This window comes from Mustela nigripes, chromosome 7 (genome assembly GCF_022355385.1).
Source record: "Mustela nigripes isolate SB6536 chromosome 7, MUSNIG.SB6536, whole genome shotgun sequence".
Classification (NCBI taxonomy): Eukaryota; Metazoa; Chordata; class Mammalia; order Carnivora; family Mustelidae; genus Mustela; species Mustela nigripes.
Genome location: NC_081563.1, coordinates 106878913 through 106905528, shown reverse-complemented (window position 1 = coordinate 106905528; position 26616 = coordinate 106878913). Strand labels below are relative to the sequence as shown.

Below are 26616 nucleotides of genomic sequence, written 5' to 3'. Positions count from 1 at the left end.
ATGATATAAAACAAAGAAAAGAGATCTGTGTGGATGCTTAACAGTTTCACATTTTTGCCTTCCAGGAGACGGAGCTGTTAGATCTCAGCCTTGTCAAGGATGCCAGATGTGGGAAGCATGCCAAAGCTCCCAAGGTAGGAAGCGGAGTGTTGTGCACGCTCCAGATGCTCTTTTGATTATTTACTGTGTCATGGCATCAATTAATTGCCCCAACTAGAAGTTTCTCTGTTGTCAACGTTGTAAAACACAATAAAACAGCCAGTCCTTCCAGAAGCCTCTATGCCCTGAACATTCCCACTTTCGTTAAAAGAAGGTACCAGGGAGTAAATATATAGGCAGTTGGACATAGGGGTTTGCCGTCTGTGCTCTAATTTTAGTTTTGTTTGAAAACTATAAATGTGCTTGAAGTTGCTCGAAAACTTCCCTGAGCTTCTTATGCATACGTGAACTAAATTTTAGACATGAGTAAGATCACATACTTCCAATATTTTGCAACAGCCATCACTATGTTCACGAAGCCAAAGGCTGTTTATTAATTAATTAATATTAAATAATATAATATTTAATGTAATATAATATTAGCCTCTGTTACTGGTGTTTTCACTGTTGTTTTTGTATTTATTATTATTAAAAATTTCAATCAGATTTGCAGGAAGTCAGTTTTTACTTCGCTTAATGTGGAGAAGTTTATGTTGTAAAGAGAGCTGGGGGAGGGCCTTGGCGGAAAGGGGCTCGAATCCTTCGATAAATATCTCTAGCAAAGATCTGCAGAACTTTGGGATCAGATCAGTTGTGTGGCCCATCCATTTGTTTTTGCTTGAAAAACTTACTACAGACATATTCAAAGCAGGCTTGCAGTTTATTTATTTTTGGAAGATTATTTAAGAATGTTGAATGAAGAACATACATTCATTGTTTTTAACTTAGATTCTCTGGTGGAGTCTAGTAACGGAGTGTGTTGACTTGCCATGAAAGTAAGAAACTACTCTTTATTGAATTTAAATCTTAGTACTCTAAATACTTCCTTTCTAGCAAAGATAATATTGTCAAATAAGGAAGTACAGGTGCCATTCAGGAACTCCTGCCTCTTATCATAATTGATATAAAACTAGCGATTTTCTATGTGAGTATCTGCCTGTAACTTTTGTTTTATTCTTTAAAAGTCAAAATACTTTTCCTTGACATCAAAAATGATCTGTTGCTGTGGAGAGGCAGAGAGTTAAAAAAAAAAAAATCACCTGGAGTGATTGTTCTTCAGAAACGTTACCGTGCAATAGTTGCTGGCAAATTTTGCAATGGAAAAACACCTAAATCCTGCATACTGCTGTAGAAGTTAAGCTCACCTATAGGAAAATGTGGAAAATGAAAAAAAAACAAAAAAGAAAAAGAAAAATCGGAATTACCTTCACAAAGGTTTTTGTAAGTGTTTTCATGTGCAAGCAAACAGCTTGTTATTTGCTTTCACCTCTTAGTAATATAATAGTATTACAGTTGTTTGGTCTTTTAATTTTGTAGCAAGCTTGTCATTATTAATGCTTCGTTGGTGATTCAGAATTGTTCAGTTTTTAGTGTAGGTAGGAAATTCTTTCTTCTTTCCCCAAAAGTGTTACAGCCAAGTTTCATGGAAGCTTGTTAGTTCCAGGAACTTTACTGATAACATAGTTAAAAAGTTTGCGTTTTAATGCAAGTGTATTGGCCTAACGTGAAATTTCATGATCAGGATTAGCTAAAGACACCTGCCTACACTCTAATCAGACCCCCTTTGTCTGCAGGAATCAGAAGGCCTAGTCCGCTGTGGGGTTTCCCTCTCTCATTGCAGCACTCAGCCTGCTTATCAGTTCCATGTTTCCTTTATGGATGCGGTTGAATACATGTCTATTGAATGATGCTAAATGAACAGAACTAGGGTCTGTTCTGTGCTCAGCTGATAAGCCACCATTAGATCCTAAAATACTTCTCTTAAGGATGGATGTGGGCACTCAGAATATTCGGGCTTTCACTTCTTTTTTTTTTTTTTTTTTTTTTTTCCTCACTGAAGATTGCTTTCTCTGAGGATTATCCATGTTCTTGCCTTTTTTTGCCTTCCGCTCCTTGCTGGTATTCAAGAACGTTGGGCGACTTTAATATTTTAAAACTGGGTTCTGTTGTTTCGTACCTGCGTGAGCTTCCTGAAACTCAGGCATCCCCCTGGGCCACATGGTGATCATAATAGTGACAACAATATCAATGATAGTAATAATGATGATGATGATGATGATGATGATGATCAATGAGCAGTTCATATCATTACCAGAAGGACTGAATGAAAATTCATTAGCATATCTTTAGCAGAGGTGTTCTCAAATTTGACTGCTTGTGGAATCACATGGAGAGCTTTAAAAAACAGTGATGCCTATTTCCTAACCCTAGAGATTCTGGTGTAAGTGTAGTGTGGATTTTTGAAAAGGGCTTTTGAAAAGGAGATTTGCGGCAAAATTTGAGCTCCCCTGCCTTAACTTATCACTGCTATTTAATAAGCACTTGATAAATATTAGCCACTGTTATTGGTGTTATCACTGTTATGTTTGTATTTATTATTATTAAAAATTTCAATCAGATTTGCAGGAAGTCAGTTTTCATTTCGCTTAATGTGGAGAAGTTTATGTTGTAAAGAGAGCTGGGGGAGGGGCTTGGCCAAAAGGGGCTCTGTGGGTTGATCCACAGGAGAGAAGGGGATATTGCTATCAGTTTAAAAGCCGTTCAGTTGCAAAAGAACACCCCAGCACCAACTGGATAAATACAAAAATTATTAAAAATGATCTGAATGCATTGAAAATTCCAGCCAAGTGTGGGATTCAGGCGATGTCTCAGGCAGCTGAGCAAAAGCTGTCACCAGGGAATAGGTATTTCTTTCTCTTGCCAGTCTGGGTTCCAAGGTGCTGAAAGCGATTCCTCTTCCATTCTCATCCTCTTCCGTCCTCAGTATCCCCTTGGTGGCCCTTGTCTGCTTGCCATCATTGGAAGCTCCAGGCTTCCCCGAGTAACAGCAGTTCAATAGGGGAATCAGAAGAGAGACCAGCTTCCGGAATACAACCACCTTGTAAAAGGAGGCCAATGGCTCAGGGGGCGGTGGGGGTGGGTGGGGAGTTGGGGGATAAATAAGAGGAGACCATTGTGTTGGCTAGAAGAAAAGCAGCAGGACTGACAGCATAAGATTTAAAAGTGTCAAGGTAACCAGTAGGGAGTGAGAGAAGCATGGGTAGACAACGTAACATGGAGACAGATTGAGTGGAAGACATTCTGGGGGCTTTATAGACCATAAAGGAAGGAAGAACATGTGCGGAGCAGATATTATTTATCGAAATACTCAGGCACCCCGTGAATATTATTACTATTATTTTTGTTTTTCACAGTATCTCATTACATAAAAATTCATGATCTAGCTGAAGATGAACTGTTTTCTCTGCCTGCTGTGATTGGAAATAACAGTTATAAGAAATGGAAAAGCTTCTATGTGTTGCCCTGTTAATGAATTTTAAATGTCGACTCCCAACACAGTATATGTAATTCCAGATTGGCTTTTCCATAATGCAGCCTTTGTTCTAGTTATCAGTTTCAAAATTTCTCACTGAGGAGAAATGGAAAGATTTTTATCCACATGTAGAAAGGTAAAAGAGGAAAAAAAAAAGAAACCTTATCCTTTGAAATCTTAAAGGTGTTTGTGTTTCCTTCTTTGCTCTCTCTCTGCCTCCCGCTGAGCCTTATAAAGTGCATCTAGAGGTCAAGTGCTATGGGATGTGCACCTTGCACGTGCTAGGGACACATATTTTCTGGATCTTCATTTCAACATGAGCTTTACTTTTAAAAAGAGGCTTTATCACTGTGGTTTCTGATCTGTTAGTGGTGGTTCCTCTCACAGCAGATCAATTTCGTGGCTTATGTACAACATTAATAAAATGAAATAGATTGGACTAGAATGAAAAAAAAAATCAGCATCTTGCACAGAGGACATTGTTTGGTGAAACATCTTTTGTGCCTGTGAATGTCTGTTCTGGATCACAACCCGAAGTGTTTTGTTTGTTTGTTTGTTTGTTTACTATGGACCACATTAGAAGGGCTGCAAAAAATGCTGCTGAAAATATAGTTTCTTTGGGATACATAGTTTATCTTTGGGATTCTTAGGGTGTATTCCATCTATAAGTGTACTGAAAAGTAGATCAAGTTGTGGGTTTGGATGTCAGCTCTGCCAGTAACACCCTTCTGTGGGTGCCTCTACTTACTCATCTATGAAATGGGGTGGGGAGGACCGGTAGGATTTTAGTTGTGTAAGTTGGGTTAACCCTTGATTCCAACTTTTAAAATGTGAAGCTGGGGCACCAGCTTCTGGATCAGTTGGTTAAGCATCTGACTCTGGGTTTCCACACAGGTCATGCATGATCTTAGACTCCTGCCCTGCGTTGGGTTCTGTGTTCTGCAGGGCGTCTCCTGGTCCTGGAGATTCTGTGCTTCTGCCCCTCCACCAAAGCATGCTCTCTTTATCAAGTAAATAAATAAATATATTTTTTTTAAAAAAAGGGGAAGTTAATTCAGCCAAGGCACGCCATCTTACAGATTATAAAATTAATGTTGAAAAGTTTTCATGACCTAAATAAAACTTCTTTCCTTGGTTGTAGAAAATCAGGTGACCTTAGTGAAAAGTCAGGTCACATTCTAACCAAGGTAAGGGGCAATGCAAACAAAAATAAAAGAAGGGAAGAAAGATTTATGTGGAATTTTGCACTGGGCTTCTTGAAACCAATTGTAAGAATGCTTTGGACTCTATAGAGGCCCTGTGATTACAGAGGCTGTCCCAGGTTTCCAACATGAAAACGGTTGCTGACGTTCCCGTTATTACATACTGAAAAATATTTCTGTAGTCTTACTTTCATACTATGTGTCATCCAAAGAAAACTGCTTCACGGACTTGGCTGACAATTAACCAATTCATTCTATTGATAAAGGGCAGCCTATTTCAGATGTGTGATGTTAAGTGGAATATAGGTTCCTTGTATATACCTGGATTACGGTAATTCTGTGTTATGGTTAGTATCACTGGAATCATGTAAGATATATTAAAGTAAAATGAAAAATTTTAAAAAATTGACCAGCTTTTGTTTTCCTAAGCCCTAAATAAAAATGATGGCTTTTAACATCATTAAATGTGGATTTGTAAAGCAGTGTACGCCACAATGCCTAGCCCTATGTGCAGACGCCAGCATCTCAGTGGTGGGAGAAACAGGTAACAAATAAATCTCACTGGGGACACCCAAAGCAAGACAGAGACCATGACTGGTGGAGACCACTGACCACGAGTGGTGGAATACTTACTGCTTTCCAGAGACATAATGGAGTAAGTCCTCTTGACATGATGAAGTGATATGAACAGAGACATTAATTAAGAAAAGGAGCAGCATTCCAGGCAGAAGCCAGAGCAAGAGCAGAGGCTCTGAAGTGGGAACATGGGGGTGCCTGGGTGGCTCGGTGGGTTAAGGCTTCTGCCTTCAGCTCAAGTCATGATCCCAGGGTCCTAGGACTGAGCCCCACATCAGGATCTCTGCTCAGTGGGGAGCCTGCTTCCCTTCCTCTCTCTCTGCCTGCCTCTCTGTCTACTTGTGATCTCTGTCTGTCAAATAAATAAATAAAAATCTTAAAAAAAAATTGAAGTGGGAACATGCTTGGTATATTTGAGGAGTATCGAGGAAACCAGTTGGTTACAGTAGAGTACAAGACAGAAAGGATGATAAAGTCTGAGAAGTGGCCAGGGGCCGTATTCTGGCCTTGTAAACCATGCTAATGACCTTGCTTTTTTTCTTCTGTAAGACTGAAGAAGGGATCTAAAAGTTCTTAGTAGAGTAGTGGTAAGATCTGAGGTTTTTTTTTTTTTTTGTCTTTTTTTTTAAGATTTTATTTATTTGATAATAGCGATCACAAGTAGGCAGAGAGGCAGGCAGAGAGAGAGGGAGAGGGGAGCAGGCTCCTTGCTGAGCAGAGAGCCCGATTTGGGGCTCGATCCCAGGACCCTGAGATCATGACCTGAACTTAAGGCACAGGCTTAACCCACTGAGCCACCCAGGTGCCCCTGATTTTGCTTTTAAAAACATCACTGAGGGATGTCTAGGTGGCTCAGTGGGTTAAAGCCTCTGCCTTGGGCTCAGGTCATGATCCCAGGGTCCTGGGATGGAGCGCTGCATTGGGCTCCGTGCGAAGCAGGGAGCCTGCTTCCCTTCCTCTCTTTCTGCCTACCTCTCTGCCTACTTGTGATCTCTGTCTGTCAAATAAGTAAATAAAGGGGCGCCTGGGTGGCTCAGTGGGTTAAGCCGCTGCCTTAGGCTCAGGTCATGATCTCAGGGTCCTTGGATCGAGTTTCTCATCCTGCTCTCTGCTCAGCAGGGAGCCTGCTTCCTCCTCTCCTCTCTCTTCCTGCCTCTCTGCCTACTTGTGATCTCTCTCTGTCAAATAAATAAATAAAAAATCTTAAAAAAAATAAGTAAATAAAATCTTAAAAAAAATAAAAACAAAAACATCACTGGCCACTCACTGCCTGGAGCGTGGTCTATAGGAAAGAAAGGAAGAAAAAGAAATGAAGAAGGGATACCAACCAAATGACTATTGCAAATATTTGGAGCAGTGTTGATAATGACTTTGACTGAGAGGTGTAGAGCTTAGAGGAATAAAGCTTAGAGTTTTGGTCTGGGAAAGTGGAAGACTTGAGGTGCCATGGCCTACGTTGGGAAGGAAGAAGCACATTTAATCAGAAAAACTCAGAGTTTGGGTTTTTTGGATATTTAAGGTTTAAAGGATCTCTTCGACTTCTGTCTGATGATCGCATATTTGGATATACTGGTGTTCAGAGGCAAGGTTGGCCACGGAGTTGTTAAGTGAATATTTAAATCCCAAAGCTAAGTGAGGTCTCTTCAGGGATGTAGGTATAGAAGAAAAAGGACTGATCCCTAAGCCTGGGGCCTCCAGCATTTAAACTTCGAAAGATGAAAAAGGGCCAGGAAGGAGAAGGAGAATGGTATATACCCAAGGGAATTGAAAGTAGGGGCGTCACACAGTTATTTGTACACCAGTGTTCACAGTGGCATTATTCACAACAGCCAAAAGGTGGAGACAACTCATATGTCCATTGCTGGGAATGAAATTCTAACTTCTGCCATAGGCTCTAACATGGATAAGCTTTGAAGACTATACATGAAATAGGCCAGACACAAAAGGACACATATTGTCGGATTCCACCTGTACGAGGTAACTAGAGTAGGCAAATCCGTAGAACCAGAAAGTAGAATGGCAGTTTCCAGGGAGTCCGAAGAGAGGAGAAGAAGAGAATGGGAAGTTATCATTTAATGGGTACAGAGTTTCAGTTTAAGAAAATTAAAAAGTTCTGCAGTTGAATGGTGCTTGATGGCGCATAACACAGTAATGAATATTGCCTAAGTTCAGTAACCTATACACTTGAAAATCATTAAGATGGTAAATGTGGTGTCATGCCTATCTTACCACAATTAAAAAAAAAAAAAAGGAAAAGACAGAAGGAATAACAAGTGAGGAGGAAGAAGAATCAGTAGAGAGTATTTTTTGGATATCTAAAAAAGTATTTCAAGAAGGAAAGCGTAGTCATCTAGGTAAAATGATGGGATTTCCTTCTAGTTTTTTCCCCTCACCTCTTTGTATACTTTCAATTTTATTGAAGATACCATTTTATATATGCTTTGATTCCCCCCCCCCTATATTCGTAGCATTTCCTGCTAATATCTAACATCGGCTATTTATTTAAGGGTTGTCAGATCCCAAATAGCTCATCATAGGAGCTGGATGCCAATGTATAAATCTCATAATGAGCTGTTATTTGGATGTTCTACAACAGTGGTTTCAATGAATCATCCATGAGGCCGGGAGTTGAAATGAGTGCTTTATTTATTGTCCCCCTTTGCTGATTATAAGCTATTTCCCTGACTTTGTACAGATTCCACCATTGTGTGAAGCCACAGTCATGAAAATGTGATGCAGACATTTGAAGTTGAGGGAAGAAGAAAACCCTTTACCCAGCAAAATAAAGGATCCTCTCCCTCTCTCCTAGTGGCCGAGGAGCTCTACCTTTGGCCAGTGTTCTTGGTTCCACCTATTTCTTAATTTACCTGACATGTGGCAAGAGTTTTTGTTAGTTTGTTGTCATCCTATTTCCATAAAAGTATTTATTTACATCTTTACTAAATGGAGAAAAATAGAGCTTAAAATTTCACAGAATTATCTCTGTGTAATGGTTTTGACAGCTAGTCACATTTATCTCCAGATGTAAATTATATGGCATGGTTCCTTTCTTATGTTCATTAAATTCCATAGATGTCAGTGGTTTGGTTTCCTTGGAAACAAAAACCTTTATATAACTAGTTGGAGATTTGGTAGCAGAAATATCAGGATGCGGTGGGGAGTAAGGAAACATCGCGATGCTGATTATCTCCCTCAGTAGGTAACTGTTTGCATTTAAAACTCTTCTATCTTTCCATCTTTCCCTCATCCTCATGGCCATTCAGTAGTGCCCAAGGGAAAATTTTAAAAGTGACCATTTAAGTATAGAATTATCTTCTAATGGTTAAAAGCTTTTTACTTTTTTTTTTCAAGTAATCACAGAGAGGCTAAGTCTTTTTTGGGATGTTGGTGTAAATTCCCACATTTGAGAAGAGTATGTCTCTTAGGAAGAATTGAATTTGAGCATTTGAGCAGTGCCGACATAACTCAGTGTATATGCATATCCATCTGTGAAGTACAGCTAACAGAACATGTGTGTGGCTGAATAAAGCTTTTATATTTTTTTTTATGATGGCAATTGTCTGTCTTAGTACTCTACTGCCAAAGAGTTCAAAAGGTCCCCAAAAGGTTCTGGAGAGGGAATGGGGGACCACAGTTCTGCCCAGAGGTAATAGCAGGCCAAGGGCATGGCAGCGGTGGTCATTGTCACTTGGCCCAGAGTCGACCCCTTGTTGAAGACAAGATTAGTAACATGAGTTATCTAAACCACTAGTCTTTTCAGAACCATTTTGCCATTGCTCCTATCTGATATAATTTGAATCTAAATCTAAACCCAATTTTTTCTACATGTAATGGTATAGAGTTACATGTCAAAAGCCTTTCTCAATTTTAGTTCTTATACATGCAATGATACGCCATCTTGTGGATATATCTGATATTTATTTCATAAATTAATTCTGCATCATGGACCACCCTCTAAAGGGTTTTTAATCTTGGGTTCTAATGTAGAGATCTGAGAAGTACTTGGGGAGCTTTTAAGATCTTAATGTGCAGGCCACACCCAGATTAATTAAATTAAAATGTCTGGTGTGGGACTCTAGCACCAATGTTTTCTTTAGAGTTCCCCAGAGATTCCTGTGTTCAGCGGTTTTGAGAACCGTTACTCCTAGGAAAAAGCACGAGTTTAAATGAATAGTTTCTTTTTTTAAAAGTAGGGATTTGGGGGCACCTGGGTGGCTCGGTGGGTTAAAGCCTCTGCCTTCAGCTCAGGTCATGATCCCAGGGTCCTGACCAGCCCCACATCGGGCTCTCTGCTCAGCGGGGAGCCTGCTTCCCTTCCTCTCTCTCTACCTGCCTCTCTGCCTATTTGTGATCTCTATCTGTCAAATAAATAAATAAATAATCTTTTAAAAAAAAAATAGGGATTTTGTGCAGTAAGGTATTGAGAATGTTCCTAGAATACTTGCTTGTCAAAAAGACTGGTTTTTGGTACAGTTTCCCTTGAACTTGATTTGGTTTCTTAAGATAAAGTGCATTGTGGTATTTGTATTAATCTCCTCCCACTGCCATAACAAAGTATCACAGACTAGGTCGCTTAAAATAACAGAAATATATTTCCTCCCAGTTCTGGAGGCTAGAATGGATCAAGGTAACAGCAAGGTTATTTTCTTCTGCGATCCGCCATCTTGGCTTCTGGATAGCAGTCTTCGTTCTTTGTCCTCACATGGTCTTCTGTCCATACTGATCAATGTCCTAATTTCCTCTTGCTGTAAGGATACCGGTGGTATTGGATTAGGGCCCCTCCTCGCAGCTTCATTTTAACTTAATTACCTCTTTAAAGACCTTAACCCCCAAATACAGTCACATTCTGAAGTCCTGGAGATTAGAACTTCAACACAGGAATTTTGTGGAAACACAGTTCAGTTTATGATACTATTTCCTTATTACATTATAAAACCAAGTTTATGATTTCCTTCTTTATAGGGAGTGGTGCTGTAGGATTACTTCAAAAGCAATCTAATATAAATAGATTTTTTTTTATAATCCTAAGATTGTCAAAGTAGATAAAATGGGTAGTGAAAGTCATATCAGAAATAGGCTTTATGGCTTGTGAAAAGTGCCTTTATTTCAGAATATGTTGCTTTGTCTTATTACCAACACATTTGTGCTCATTTTTTCATACACCAGAGCACCCAACAGGTGTCCTTATGCATTGTAAATGCTTAATAAAGTGTAGTCATTAAGTGCACAAGCCCTGAGGTCAGATGGCCTGGACTCAAAGCCAATAACTAGCTGTAACTCAGCAAGTTCTTCTGCATCTCTGAGACTTCATTTCTCCACCTGAATTTATGGAAGTAATCTCCATGTTTAGCCTATCGGGTGGCTGCAAGGACTTAGTGATAAAATGCACGTAAAACACTTGATACAACTTTCACATCTGTTGCATACGTCACATACATTTTAACCATCTCCACGAATGAATTTTAGTAAGTAAATAAAATGTATCACTGATGCTCATGTGATACCTGGTGGTAGCTAAAGCAAGATAGGGTTACCTATTTACAGTGAAATTCCATGCTCTACTAGAGATTGCTTCAGAGTGAGAGATTTATACTTTATAGTTCTGTTATTTATACCCACCCATGAAAATCCATTTTTTATATATTAACTATACAAAAATGAAGTTGAAGCATATTTGTCTTTGCAGCCAAACACCTGCCCACAGAGGGCTATCAGCAATCCACTGCACTGACTTACTGTTCTTTTTTTAAAAATATCTGAATTTGCAAACAGTTAAATAGATTTTCCCAACCATCAGAATAATTTTAGAGCAATTTTCTTTCAGTTAAGGACATGTTGACATTTTTCTCTGCCTTATGAAGCCATGGCAGCAAAATCTGAAATGGTATTTTGAAATGGAAGAACAAGGATTGAGGTCAAAGGGATCCAGATTCAAACCCCAGTGCAAGTATTAACTGAGAGATCCTGGGAAGGTTTCTTAGTTTCTCTGTGCAGTGGTAATTCCTCTGGATAGAGATGTCTCATGAGCTGGATTATGGTTTGTAACTAGACCCAAATCTTAGTGTTGGACACTTTGGGAGCTCAATCATGGGTGCTTAACTATCTGCCTTTGGTTCACTGTTCAATTTCTTCTTAGTGCTCTGCCAGTCTGATAGATAATTAAGGATTTATATAACTTAAATTGTTTTCTTTTTGAGATCAGGCTCTAAAGTAAGTTGGCACACAATTTGACAACTGATCCAACAGTGGAAAAAACTAGAATGCAATTTGAAACACGGTGTAAGAGGAGAAAAGTTCTGGGGAAGGGAAGTTAATATTTATGGAGTTATTGACACAATTAAGAAACATACATACCTGAAATGGCTTTCCCAGCCATAAAGTGTGATACCGTGATACTAATTTGTGAGACAGCTCAGTAGAGTGGAAGGAGCTTAAGGGTATGTGTTAATTTCTTCTGAGAATTTTGTTTTTGTCATCTTCGAATTGGAAATGGCTGAAAATTCTTACATTTATTCCATTTACCATAAAAACGTGAAATCCTACGTGGCAGACTTTGGATGTGATACCTGACACAAACTAAGTATGTTCAGGAATGAAAGAATGTGAACACAACATTCGTAGCAGTCTAAAAGTGTGAAATTTCAAGTACCTGAAGAAATAGTGTTGATCTTACCTAAAAAATAGCAATAAAAGTCAAAATAATGTAGTAAAATATTTGCTACTTTACCCATCTTTGTTTTTTTTTTTTTAAGATTTTATTTATTTATTTGACAGAGAGAGATTACAAGTAGACAGAGAGGCAGGCAGAGAGAGAGAGAGAGAGAGAGAGAGAGAGGCAAGCAGGCTCCCTGCTGAGCAGAGAGCCCGATGCGGGACTCCATCCCAGGACACTGAGATCATGACCTGAGCCGAAGGCAGCGGCTTAACCCACTGAGCCACCCAGGCGCCCCTACCCATCTTTGTTAATGACAGAAATGAAATTTTCCACGACTGCTGAAATGAATATTTGAGGCAATGGAGTAACCAAATTAAGCAGAATATTTGTTAGTCTTTAGCTGAGAAACAGGATCATGGGTTCTAATAAATCAGAATTCACCTTTCAGTTTCACTCACCAAGACATATTCTCCGTACCTTTTGGTACTTCATCATCCAGATGTTTCTTGACATTTTCATTTGTTTCCAGGATTTTGGGTTAGGACCTAATGGCACTGGAAGAATTTGCTGATCACTGTTAACCATAAGTGGGGGTAACCTTGTGAAGAGTCACTTTATTCTCTCCCAGGGACAGAGAATACTTTTTTTTTTTTTTTTTTTTTTTAAACAGTAACTCAGCATTTCTCCACGTGAATTCCTTGGAATATTAATAGGTGTTATGAGATAAAAGTGTTGTCCATTCAAATATGTTTGGAAGATGCTAGTTTTTTTTTTTTTTTCTTTTTGTTTGTTTGTTTATTATGGAACGTCTCAGAAACTGATGTGCTGGTCATGGATTAGGGCCATTTTCCATTCTTTTTTTTTCCTTGACAGTGGGCCTCTTTGACAAGCATCTCACAGGGTTAATGTCCTGCTGATTCTTTGGTAAATGTTTCCATAGTCGGTTCTCATGAAGTCTATCACACTCCATACTGGGACTGGAACACAAGCTTAAAAGTGATGCTTATTCCCACAATAGTGCAGATACCTTATTAAAGTTGTTCAAAGATCAAGTTCTTGGATGAGCTAAACCAGAAAGGTCTTTCTTTCCATAAAGATTCCTTGATAATATATGGCTAAATTTTATCTTGTGCTCCATTGTGAATTGTTACTAATTTTAAACTATATTATTGTTAATCTTTGTCTTTTCTTCCTAATTTATACCTTGACTTTGACAGAAAGCCATCTGCATTGCCAATATATCATTCAAAACACAAGAATTTAATTTGCTTCAACAGTAGCTGGAACATAGCTTGGTATTCAGACCCGCTCAGTGCCCGGTGCACCGCTAAGGTCGAATTCCAGGTCCATGGATAATTCTTTCAGGAGACCCATTTCCTATGGCTTTGCCTGTTTGCACTTGCATAACATTGATGCCACTTGGCTCTCTTGGAAGAATCCTGAGTTGAGATTTAGCTCAAGTTGAGGTTAAATTAAAGGTGGCTGGAAGTTACTTGGAGAGCAATAATTTTCAAATGCCATAGCGTCTCCCTTGTTCTCTGTAGAGCAGTGTTCCCATGAGTTGACTTACTACCTTGGAAGTGAAGTTTTTAGCTCTGTCCCCTCACATGGCAGGGACAGCAGTGGTTAAGAGGTTCTACCAAACTTATCTGTGTTGCCACAGTCAATCATTTCACTTCTTCATATCTCATCCATAAAATGAAGTTCAGAATACTATTTCTTAGGGTTTTTGTGACAATAAAAGGCCATAATATGTTTCATAGTCTTGGCTCTGTGCATGGTATCTCTCGTTATTTCTGAAACTAGAAGTCATGAATTCATACCTTTAATAGACTTGCAGTTGGGGGTCATTATTTGACAAATTAGACACATTGCAGCATCAGCCATAGTCATCATTTTTTCTCTTATGTAGGCATCTCACTCTCTGGCTCAGTTTTGACTTTCAGTGAGATCTTGAACATCATTTTTTAAAAAAAGAGCTTTGCTCATCATTCACATTTCAAAAATACCAAGATAATGTTTAAATTTTACATTAAGCTTTTCCTTACTAGGATTTGTAATATCAGCTTAAAAATTACTTGCCAAACATAATTTTTCTTTTTACAAATGTTAATTAAAAATTAAATTTAACTGTCTTTACTTGAAGTTAAATATATAAGTCATTTGGTAGCTGTATATAAATTACATTCACTTTCATTCTTATGGTACCTGAGTGTGAATTTAATAAGAGTTAAAAAAGAAGTTTTATGTGTTGTGACACATGCAGATGATCTGGGAAATTAACTATTGACTCGATTACTTTTGCCATAGGTAAATCTTTACTGTTGAAAATAGAGGTTAGTGAGAGAGATTTGTTTTCTTTTGGGTGGACTCTGTAATAGTCAATTCCAATCATGCAATTTTGTTTGAAGATTAAAGATTATTAAAAGGCATTATCTACATATTTTTACTTGTATAAGGAAATACCAGATGAAAATCTAAATAAAATTAATTTAAGATTTTATATTAGTTCTGTCCCACTCATACGGCGAGGAATGCAGAATAGCTGAATAATGCAAATGAAATTTTATGTTTACACAGTTTTAATGTCAATGCTTCAAATAAATTAGTGCATAATATTAAAAAAAGAATCGATCTTAGAGTGTCTAAAATAAAAATAGATATTTTACATGAAGTAGTGGTTGATAAAACCTTTGGAAAGAATATCGAATCAATTGTATAAATAACACCAACTGGACTCAATGTTTAATTTTATGGCTAGCTGCTCAAAATTTCATGGTTCCAGTTGATAAATCATAAGTCAAATAATTTACTTGAAGGATACTGTGGAGCATTTGAAATACTGTAGAAGTGTGACTAGAGCCCTCATGTTGTCCAAAAACTATTGTTCTAGTGTGTAAATTACAAAAAAGTCATCATAGATCGATTCTCTGCTCCGTCAGTATTTTCCCCCTGATACTTCACAGGGTTATATTTTTCACATTCTTTAAGTAAATTCTTAGAAATATTCCAAGTAACTAGAAATTCACCAAGCTTCTTTTAATCATGTCCTTAAATGTTCTGCTTTCAATTTACCAATATTCATGCTTAATTCACGATGAATTGAGAAACCATGAAGTTTGTAAAAGAAAATTAATATATGGAGCTGAATCGTGCCTTGTCTTTGTGAGCTGAACTAGTTTCTCTGGCAACAAGATGTCAGACAATAAATCATGTATCTAAAACCATCCAGTTGCAGAGGTAGAAGGAAACAAGTTCAGGAGTATCATCTGACTACCTTGATGGCATTTTTGCCACAATTAAGGTGTAGTATTGTTCTTTCAAGGGCAGAAATCTGGACTGGGTGAAGCCAATCCCATTCAAAATATTTATTTTCCTGACAAAACATATTGCTTTAATAGCATTAGTTGGTATTAGGTGCATGTGGCAAAAATTTCACACACTATTAATTCTAACACTACATTGGAACACTAGAATTATGCATCTTTGGCTCGAAATAAATCCTTTTGACTGTGTGACTGAGAAGAGGAAACCAATTATGTGGGGGGCCAGTCTTGAATTATTGCCTTAATAAAGACTAGGTCACCAAAAATGGGAACTTGCACAAGGAACCATTTAAGAACAAGGTGGAGAGAGTGATGGAAGGTATTCTGTCATTAATGTTGGCAATATCTGAAGCTACTACAAAAACCGTTCTTGAAAAAATTGGAGACGAAATAAATCGCCTTAGAGCTTGAATAACTGCAAATATATGAAAGAGAATCCCAGCCATGTGTTTATCTCCCATGTGTTCATCTGTGTATTTGCATACTTGACATATTAAAGTTCACATATCTGAAGCACAGCCCGGGATGTTAAATATTTTTCATATTTATCAGTTTTTGGCAGAGTAATAATTCATTGATTTGAAATTATGTTAACTACTTACCATCTATTTACTGTAGAATAGCGACACAATTCCCCTTTTATGTTTGTTGTTGTAAGGAACCCTGAAGCAAGTACCTGTCTTCATTTATCGTTTTCCTTCTTTGTGGTTATTTCCTTCAATTATAGTCCTAGCAGTGGGATTACTTCGATTTAATCTATTGTTCTAGGGTTCTTCCTCTTTTTCTCTGATTCCATGTGGGTATTTCTTTTTACTCATAGTGGCAATTCTGTTTTCTTACTTCATTAATATATGTACAAAATAATTCTAAAATAAAAATACTAGTGTTACTAATAACAAATCCAGTAGTGAAGGCTCAAACTTTCTTAGGAGTTCTCTTTATTTCTTAGAACATCATTCAGAATATAGGTTCTAATATATCAAAATCAATTACTTCCTATAGAACTATACTAATTTGCTATACAATTGGATTCTTTTATTTATAGCTATCTTCAGTTTTAGAGATAACTGTTTTTCATCCTTTTGATTAAATGTACTTTTTTTTTTTTTAAGAGATTTTACTTATTTATTTGAGAGGGAGAGACAGAGAGAGCAAAACAGATAGCAAGAGTGAGGGCAAGCAGGGAGGAGAGGGAGAAGTAGGCTCCCTGCTGGGCAGGGAGCCCAACAGGGGCTCTATCTCAGGACCCCCAGATCATGACCTGAGCTGAAGGCATAACCAACTGAGCCACCCAGGTGCCCCTTAAATTTACACTTTTGAGAATGTAAAATATTCATGTAATTCAAAATCTTAGATTATATGTGGAAGAATACTCAGAGAAGGCTCATTCCCTTCCATATCCCTATCACCCATTCCTACCCATCTTCTAGTTATTTCCTTTCTGTGTTTCTGTTTGCAAAAATAGGGGCGCGCGCGCGCGCGCGCGCACACACACACACACACACACACACAGCTATCCAGTCCCCTCATCTCATCTGTTCCCAGTGATCTGACATACCACTTTCTCAAAATATATGTATCAAACAGTCCTATCTTTCTTACACAAATGTAGCATTCAATCTCTATGCTCTAACAGCTTGCCTTTTTCTCTTAGTATAACCTCAAAACCACCCCATATTGGTTCTGAGGATCTTTATCGTTCTTCTATACAGTGGCCCATTATTCCCCGGCATGGGGTGCTGTACTGTGTTCAGTTGGTCTCTTAGGCACTTTGCTGTGTTGTATGAGGCTGAATTTAAAAAACAGACAAAACTTTATGCATGCCTTGACCTACGGTACTGAGGTCCAGTTTTAGGGTACACTCTGAAGATTGTTTATTTTCCTATTTTCTCTTTCCTAGGTGATTTACTCTCTTTTGTTTTGTTGTCATCATGTTCTATTCCCCCTGCAATATACGAGATGATATTGGCCCCCACCCCCTCAGCCTTACCACATAGTGGATTGTCAAGTTTCTTTTTTATTTTTGTTAATTTGGTAAGAAATACTATGGATATCGTTTTAACATGAGTTTCTCTTACTATGCATGAAATTAAGCATCCTTTCATAGTTTAAGAAAGGGTATACATATATATGCAATGGTTTTTTCCTACAACTTTCTGCTCTTGTATTTTGCATCTTTTTCTATCTATATTTGGTCTTTTTCGCCCTTAACTTTTTTAGAGCTTTTTAAGAGAATTAGTTCCTTATCTGTCATTGAAATGCAAAAAATGTTTTCCTAGGTTTTTGTTGTTGTTGTTGTTTTTGTTTTGTTTTGTTTTTGTTTTCATTTTTTGTTTTTTTGCTTTTTGAATTTCCTTAATGCTCTTTGCCAAGGAAGCTTTGTTTGTATTTTTATGTAGTCAACATATTAATATTTTTTATTGCTTTTGGATTTTGAGTCACACAAAGTCTTTCTTCCATATCTAGTTTATCAAGAAATTCACCCACAGTTTTCCTCAAGTATGGTTTTATGATCATGTGGGATTTTTTAATGTTGTGAGATATGGATCCCATTTTATCTTTTTCTGACTTGATAGCCTTTTGTTACAACACTATTTTTTTTTAATTTTTTTATTTTTTATAAACATATGTTTTTATCCCCAGGGGTACAGGTCTGTGAATCACCAGGTTTGCACACTTCACAGCACTCACCATAGCACATACCCTCCCCAATGTCCATAACCCCACCCCCTTCTCCCAACCCCCACTCCCCTCAGCAACCCTCAGTTTGTTTTGTGAGATTAAGAGTCACTTATGGTTTGTCTCCCTCCCAATCCCATCTTGTTTCATTTATTCTTCTCCTACCCCCTTAACCCCCCATGTTGTACCTATTTTTTTGAAGTCTGTCTTTTTATCCTATTCTGATATCTAGGTGTTCCTATATCATTTATTTAAAAACCAAATTGCACCTGTTTTCAACATGTTATCCAATTGTGCCAACACCATTTATTTTAAAAATCTGTCTATTGCACAATTTATTGGAAAGTCCAGCTTTTGTCCTAGTAAGTTAAGATACCACCTTTTTCATATACAACCTTTCCCTATGTACCTAGGTATATTTCTGGACTATTTATTCTATTTCATTGTTCAGTCTCACTATTAACATCTATTAGAATGCTTTAAATTCTAGTTCTATTAGGAAAAATGCATTTCTATTCCAGAATAACAAACAAAAAACCCAAGAAGTTATAATTTTTATTAACCCATTATATATACCAAAGTTTGATCTCAATACTATTCTTTCCTTTCCTCTTAACAGCCCTCACCCAGGGAAAAATTTATTTTTTCCTAAGGCAATTTTTATTATGTATATATATAAAATAATATATATATAATATAAAAACATGTATCTATAGCTACCTATATAGCCACAGTATGCCATTTGCTGATTTTACAAAAGTGTATTTTTTTCAATTTCATTTTTAAAAATTCTAGAAAATAGTAAGTAGTAAATCCTAGAAAATAATAAACAGAATCATTATCAGTTAAGCAACTGACATTATCTTATAAATTTAATCACAAGGCTCAGGAAATAAAAATAAGAGAAGAGCACTGTGGTTACTCTATCTTATAAATTTCGTTCTCAGAAATCTGTGCCATTGAGTTGTTCATTCTGTAATTTCTGAGCATACTTCATATAAAAATAACTCCTGTGCATTATTCATATTAACAGGCCCTTTAAATAGCCATAAAACACGTGGGAGCAGATTAGTGCTGCCTTTGCCCTGTGCTTTTAAGTCTACCAGTTTTATGGGATAGAAATCTTGCATAATGTAAGAAGTTTTCTTACCTCCTCAGCTGCTTGAGGTGCAGGGAAACACCTTAGCTGCATTATGTGGTTGAAAAGTGTCACATTTTCTGATTGGATTTTTATCTAAGGAAGGTGAGAGCTGTCAGTTTCACTTCCTAACTGTTGGAATGATGTTCCAAGTTGAGTAAGTTTTTCTTTTAAATGAATGTCAGGAGAAGCAACTGTCTGCGACTTGTCTATACTCCTCTTTGAGACAGAAATTTTCTTGACAGTGATTACTGGGAACATGATCATTTTTGCCATTTTATGACCTTTGGGATGTGAAAATTCAAATGATATTAGCTATTGGGGTAGCAGTTGAATTGTGCTAGTTTAATGTATTTAAATTATTTTTATTTAAAAAAAGGAATTCATACATCTAATAAAAAATAAATTCTGGTGGTGTTAAAGATATCATTAAAAAGTGTATCCTCTCACGCCCATTTTTCTTGGTTTCTTTCTCAGAGGCAGCAATTCATAGTCCTATTCTTATTCCTATTTGCATTCCTTTTTCATTTTCCATAAAGCCTATGCATATACCAGCCCATTAAAATTTTTTTTAATTCTACGTGAATGATGGCATACTATCAAATACCATTTAATCAACAATATGCCTCTAACTGTACTGTATTAGTACACATGGGTCCACTTCATTCTCTTTTTAGAGACTGTAGACTATTTGATTTTATAGATGCACCAACATTTATTTATTGAGCTGCCTCTTAACAGATACTTTATTATTTCCCATTTTGCTGCTCCAAACAATGCTTCAATATATACTTACTAAATACATCTTTGGGCATAAGATGGCTATATTTGAATTTCCTATGACTGACATTTCTGCATCCAAATGCATGTGCATTTTAAATTATGGGATATATCAAGTTACACTTCCAGCGTTAGCATTCAGAATCACCTGTTTGTTCCACTGTCGCCAACATCATGTTTCATTAACCATCTTTTGAGTGTTGGAAATCTGATATAAATATAAAATATAAATAATTATAAATATAAAATAATTTAAATCACTCTTTAAATTTATATTTCTTCAGTTATGAGTGGAGAGGAGCCTTTCCTCCTGAGCAAATAATAATAATAATAATAAAATAATAAAGATAATTTTGTGATTTCTTCCAGTGGTTTTATGTTTTAATTGTTATGATCATGTCTTTGAACCATCTGGACCTTATTTTACGACAGTAACAAAGGGATCTTTATTTGTCAGGATAGGCTAAGGTAGTCCATGGTGACCAAAAACCCCTTCAATGTCAGTGGAATAATACATCAAAAGTTTTTTTCTTGTTCAAACAGCCTGCTGAAGGTTTGAAAAAAGTTCCAAGCTACCCTCAGCAAAATAGTCTGTTTCTAACATGGGCTATGTATGACATCCTAATGAGAGACCTTTGCATTTCCTGTGGTGGGAGACGAGAGCAACAATTGGATAGCTAGCAGGAATTTTTCAATGCATCAGCCCAGAAACAATACATATTTCTTCTGCTTCCATTTCATTGGCCAGATCTATCACATCACCCAGTCTAATTTTAAGGGAGTCAGGAAATACCTAGGGAAGAAAGGTAGAACCAAAGATTAGTGTGCTGGTAATGTTTACTACAGTATTAGCTTTATTTGATTCTAGATGGTGGCCTAGGTGCCAACATTAATTATGGTATAATCCATCTTTTTCCTCACTGATTTGAAATTTTATCTTGATTACATGTGGAAAGTTCTTCTGTATTTCTGTTCTCATTGACTTTTCTATATATTTTAGACTAGTTGTAATAGCTTTATAGTATATATTATATTTATATGTATTTATAATATATATTATTATTTGGTAGAGATAATCGTCATTAGTTTTTCCTTCCATTTATTTGTATTTTCATATGATTTGAGAGACAATTTTTATTATTCTTAATATACATATACTATTTTTCTAAAAATTCTGTTGATTTTTTTATTGGTCTTACTCTCTATGTTTTGATTATTATAGTGACAGTTTATATGTTTAGCATACAGGGTATTTCCATCTAAGGATAGAGGACATCTTTATTTGTATCCTGGTTGTCTTTTACATCTCCCCTTACTGTTTTAAATTTTTCATCATATAGATCTTACACATTTAAAGTTAAGTTTTCGTGGATGTTCCATCACTGACACAGTTCTAAGTAAATATTTCATTTATAATTTTAAGTGCCTTGTATTTAATTAAGGAAAACTAATTTTTAATTTATTCTTATATATTCAAGAACTTCACTGAATCTTTTGGTAATATTTTCAAGTTGAGTGTCTTCATTCTAACAAGCATACAACATACCTTGTGTAAGAAGTGAAATTTTGTCTTGTCTCTAAATTTAACATCTGTTTTATCTTTATCTTTGAAGTTTATGTATTTTGGTGATCTGGTAACATTCTCATCCCTCATGGTTGGGCGAAACATTAATCAGTATTGTATATGTTGTCATTTTATTAGATTCTAAGCTGTTTGTAAATTGAAACTAATTAATTCCACAAAAATATTGAACATCTTACATAGGAAAATTCCTGTGTTTTTGTCCCAAATGATGTAAAAAGAAATAAAACAAATCCTTGCTTTCATAGTTCTTATACTTGAAATAGGAAAGCCACAGAAAGTACACAAATGTCTGTAATTCACAGTCAAAGGTGGTAAATGATACAATTGGAATGCCAAGGAAATGCTTGGGAATAACAAGATTTTAGTTATTTTTTAGAAGTTTTTCTTTGTTTGTTTGTTTGAGAGAGAGAGAGAGAGAAAGTGAGACAGTGGTAAGGCGGGGAATGAGAGGAAGAAGCAGGCTCCCACTGAGCAGGGAGCCCCTACATGGGACTCGATCCCAGGACCCAAGATCATGCATGACCTGAGCCAAAGGCAGATGTTTAACCAACTGAGCCACCCAGAGGCCCCAGGAAATAACAAGATTTTAATTTTGTTTAGTGGGCTGGGAGCTGGGGTGGCAGAATTGTCCAGGCTTCACGGCCAAGGTAACATGTAAATGGATTCTTGATAGATAATCAGAAATGAGACAGGAAGTACATTGCCCAGGTGACTGCTCTAGATGTCAGGAGCAATCTAAGCTTGTTTTTGAAGCTTAACTTTATTTAGCTTGTAGAATAATTATGCCTGTGGACATCCAGTAGTATTTGGCGACTGGGACTGGGACACTAGTAACTCACTTTTACATGTCTTATTTTTATTTATTAATTATTTTAAAGATTGTATCTATTCATTTGAGAGTGAGAGAGAGAAAGAGAGAGAGAGAGCACAAGAGCAGGAGGAGGGAAAAGCAGGATCCACACTGAGCAGGGAGCCAGCCTTGGCTGGTTCTCAGGATGCTCCGGTCATGACCTGAGACAAAGGCAGACTCTTAACCAACTGAGCCACCCAGGTGCATGTTTTAACGTGATATTTGAATGTCCATTTTTCTTTCTTTTTTTTTTTTTACGATTTTATTTATTTATTTGACAGAGAGAGAGAGAGAGATCACAAGTAGGCAGAGAGGCAGGCAGAGAGAGAGGAGGAAGCAGGCTCCCTGTGGAGCAGAGAGCCCGACATGAGGCTCGATCCCAGGACCCTGGGATCATGAGCTGCGCCGAAGGTAGAGGCTTTAACCCACTGAGCGACCCAGGTGCCCCTTGAATGTCCATTCTTTTGGAAATTAGGACCATTTCTTTCTCATTAATTGGGAACAATGGGGCTATTTATAATTTCATTTATTCAAAATCTATTCCTAGCTCCTTCTGTCCTGAGACTGTTTTTTAACCAATCCCAATTTTGCCTGGTTTGTCAAATGGCTTGCACTTTTCTGTGTAAAACACATCTCCTGGTGCTGATTTAAAAATAAAAACAAAAACAAAAATAAAAATACCTGGTGTAGGAGATAAAAGGGACAGTTCCCAACCTTATTTTGCACTTCATTTCTTCCCTTTCTTTTCACCTTACTCCTCAAAGAAACTGGATATCAAGCTCCTTGGGAAACTCTGAAGATCTATAACATAAGGTTCTAATCTCTCTTGGGTTTATTATGTGATTCTAATTTTCCCCACAACACCTATTTCTCTTGGTGATAAAACCTCCTCACTTTTGTTCCTGGCTAGAAAAGCTACTTTTGGTTTCTCAAGAAAGATACCCTAGCAGGATTGTGAATAAGAATCCACAAAGATTCGGGGCGTCTGGGTGGCTCAGTCGTTGAGCATCTGCCTTCCATCCAGGTCATGATCCTGGAGTCCTGGGATCAAGTCCCACATCAGGCTCCTTGCTCAGCAGGAAGACTGCATCTCCCTCTCCCACTCCTCCTGCTTGTGCTCCCCCTCTCACTGTGTGTGTGTCTCTCTCTCAAAGAAATAAATAAAATCTTAAAAAAAAAAAATTCACAAAGATTCAACCACAGAAGGAACCTTCAGTATTTCAGGATTTTTGCCTTTTGATATTTGAATTTCTTTCCAATCACAATCTTTATTTTAAAACTTAGGCCATATTAATCTTCTTGAGATAAATTAAAATTCCTTGTCACTTATTTTGCTTTCCTTCCAGAGCCTCCTCAGGGTAAGAAACTGTATCCCATGAATAAGATCATATTCGTTATGCTCTTTAAAATACTTACTGCTGGGGTGCCTGGGTGGCTTGGTGGGTTAAAGCCTCTGCCTTCAGCTCGGGTCATGATCCCAGGGTTCTGGGATCGAGCCCCGCATCTGGCTCTCTGCTCCGCGGGGAGCCTGCTTCCCCCTCTACCTCTCTGCCTGCCTCTCTGCCTAATTGTGATCTCTCTGTGTCAAATAAATAAATAAAATCTTAAAAAGAAATACTTACTGCTTTTGTTCTCTGGCGACTTTCCAAGGGGAGGTGTGTGGGAGAGACAGGGTAAGAATGTGATGGGTGCTAAGGAGGGTATGTGTTGTGATGAGCACTGGGTGTTATACACAACTGATGTATCATTGACCATATCAGAAACTAATGATGCACTATATAGTGGCTAACTGAACATAATCATTAAAAAAAAGAAGAGAAGAACTGTGTGGATCTCAGGGACCTTTGTTTTTAACAAAGAATATCCCCAACACACATATCTGATAATTAAGAGATGAATGGCTTGTGGAACACAATTTGACATATATATATGAACAAATAAATCTTTTTTGTGTGTGTAATAAAATAAAACAAAATACTTGTTGCACTAAAAAAGTATGGATGAAATATTTCCCTGACTGTTATATCATTTCTACTGCTACTCAGGGATATGATACATTTCAAGACATTGAAGCCATTTGATTCCATACTTCAGTTCGCAGTCTTTTATATAGTGGCTAGGGTAGCATTCTGTGATTTGAAGATTCTAATTTTAAAAATATAAAGATCCTTGGGGTGCCTGGGTGGCTCAGTGGGTTAAAGCCTTTGCCTTCGGCTCAGGTCATGATCCCAGGGTCCTGGGATCAAGCCCCGCATCGGGCTCTCTGCTCAGTGGGGAGCCTGCTTTCTCCTCTCTCTCTGCCTGTCTCTTTGCCAACTTGTGATCTCTGTCAAATAAACAAATAAAATCTTAAAAAAATAATAAAAATAAAAATATAAAGATCCTTTAAATCATCCAGAAATATCAGTATTTACCAGTGGTATATTTTTTAAAAAGCAAATCTTCATTCTTCCAAGATGAATTCACAAGTGTTGAATCCATAAAACCTATTAAGAATGTTTTGGAACTATGATTCTCTATTTAAAATAGCAGAATTCTTGCTGACTAGAACTAGGATTTGGGATCTAAGCCATCTACAGACCACAATTCTTGAAAGACACACATATCCGGATTAACAAAAACAGCAGTAGCTCTCTCTCAACCTTTAATTTTTACCTGACAGCATGATTTCCTCTGATATTTTCAGGAGCTCTTCACTTGCTTTCAACAAATGTTCAAATGTTAATGATTTTTGCTTCGGGCTCGGTATGGAAGGCAGAAATCAGCTTTACTCTCAAGCGCTACCTAACCTCTCCTGACACAAGGACATGAAACAGTAAACATCTGTCATTCCTGTTGAAGCTCGGACCAGCTCTTTGGTTCTTTGGTTTAGGCTTGCTTCTCTTGTGTGTCTGTGGTCAGCTGTGGGTTGGTGAAGGTGCCCTGCTGGTTTTGACTGGGCTCTCTCACATGTTTTGGACTCCCTTGGCTCTAGACTGATCTGGTCTAACCCAGCCTTCTATGTGTGTCTTGCATCCCACTCCCTCAAAGTCAGTCTAGCTCAGGACCTGTTCTCCTGCTGGAGCAAGGGCGTGAGAGCAGAAGGTTGGGAGTATTCTCAAGATGAAAGCAGACGGGTGGAGAGAGACTTTCAGCACACAAGGACCCTGGAGGTCTCGATTCTCAATAGGCATATTGTCAGTTATGTCCCATTCTTGAGCCCACAGCAAGTCCCAAAGTCAGCTGAGATTGAAGGCTGGGGAAATGCATGCTGCAAATATATTGCAAAATGGTGTGGATACAAGGAAGGTAGAGCATTTGGGCCATTGTTGCCCTCCAGCCTCTCCTACTTTCCCAGAAGTTGATTGTTTCCCCCAAAGTCAAAGTCATTTGAATCCTGGGCAATAAAGTAAACAAAGTTTTCCCTGTAGGTGTTAGTATTTTGAGCTGGCTTTTACTAGCTTACACCAGTTGTTAAACACAACTATGAAATTACATAAACTGAGAAAGAAATACATTTCATTGACCATAAAAGCTAACATTACTAAAAACCCATCACTTCCTGGCTATTTTTATTATTATCTGCATTCTCAGGGTTATTTGCCGTTATTATATCTGAATAGCAGAAATGCAGTATAATAATGTATTGCTCTAGATCTCAGCCCCCATCTCTGCTCAATGATATCACACTGACAGCTTGAATTTGGCCCTGGGAGTTTGTACCCCACTGAAATTGGCAAACACTATGAATCAGGGATCTTTTTTTCCTTTTCTCATGGCCGCTCGTCAACAGTTACCAACACAACTTGCAGGTGCGATGGAGGATTGAGAAGTTCAAATCAAGTCATTCCTATACTCTGTAGCCTATGTTACAGATTTACCTAATGAACATACACCATTATGTCAATTTCAGGTGTACGATAAAAGAATTTAGTATTTGTGTATGTTCTGAATTGATCACCATAGGAAGTCTAGTTAACATCCATCACCATACACGGTTACAGAATTTTCTTTTCTTGCGATAAGTTTTAAGATCTCCTCTCTTAGCAACTTCCAAGTATGCAATACAATGTTATTAACTATAGTCGCCATCCTGCACAATGTACCCCAGGACTTACTTATGACTGGACATTTATATGTTTTGACTCCCATTATCCATTTCACCTACTCTTTCTCTACCCTCCTCCTTCCCAGCAGCCGGGTGGAGAGAGACTTTCAGCACACAAGGACCCTGGAGGTCTCGATTCTCAATAGGCATATTGTCAGTTATGTCCCATTCTTGAGCCCACAGCAAGTCCCAAAGTCAGCTGAGATTGAAGGCTGGGGAAATGCATG

At 37.5% G+C, this 26616-nt stretch overlaps 1 protein-coding gene across 3 annotated transcripts in view; it reads left to right on the top strand.

Annotated features, from left to right (window-relative positions):
- PLCB1 (phospholipase C beta 1) overlaps positions 1-26616 on the top strand; it is a 679879-nt gene that overhangs the window by 222316 nt on the left and 430947 nt on the right. For all 3 annotated transcript variants that reach the window (XM_059406554.1, XM_059406556.1, XM_059406555.1), the window contains exon 3: positions 66-134. In XM_059406554.1, coding sequence (XP_059262537.1) covers positions 66-134 — 69 coding nt within the window. The remainder of the gene's footprint in view (positions 1-65; positions 135-26616) is intronic.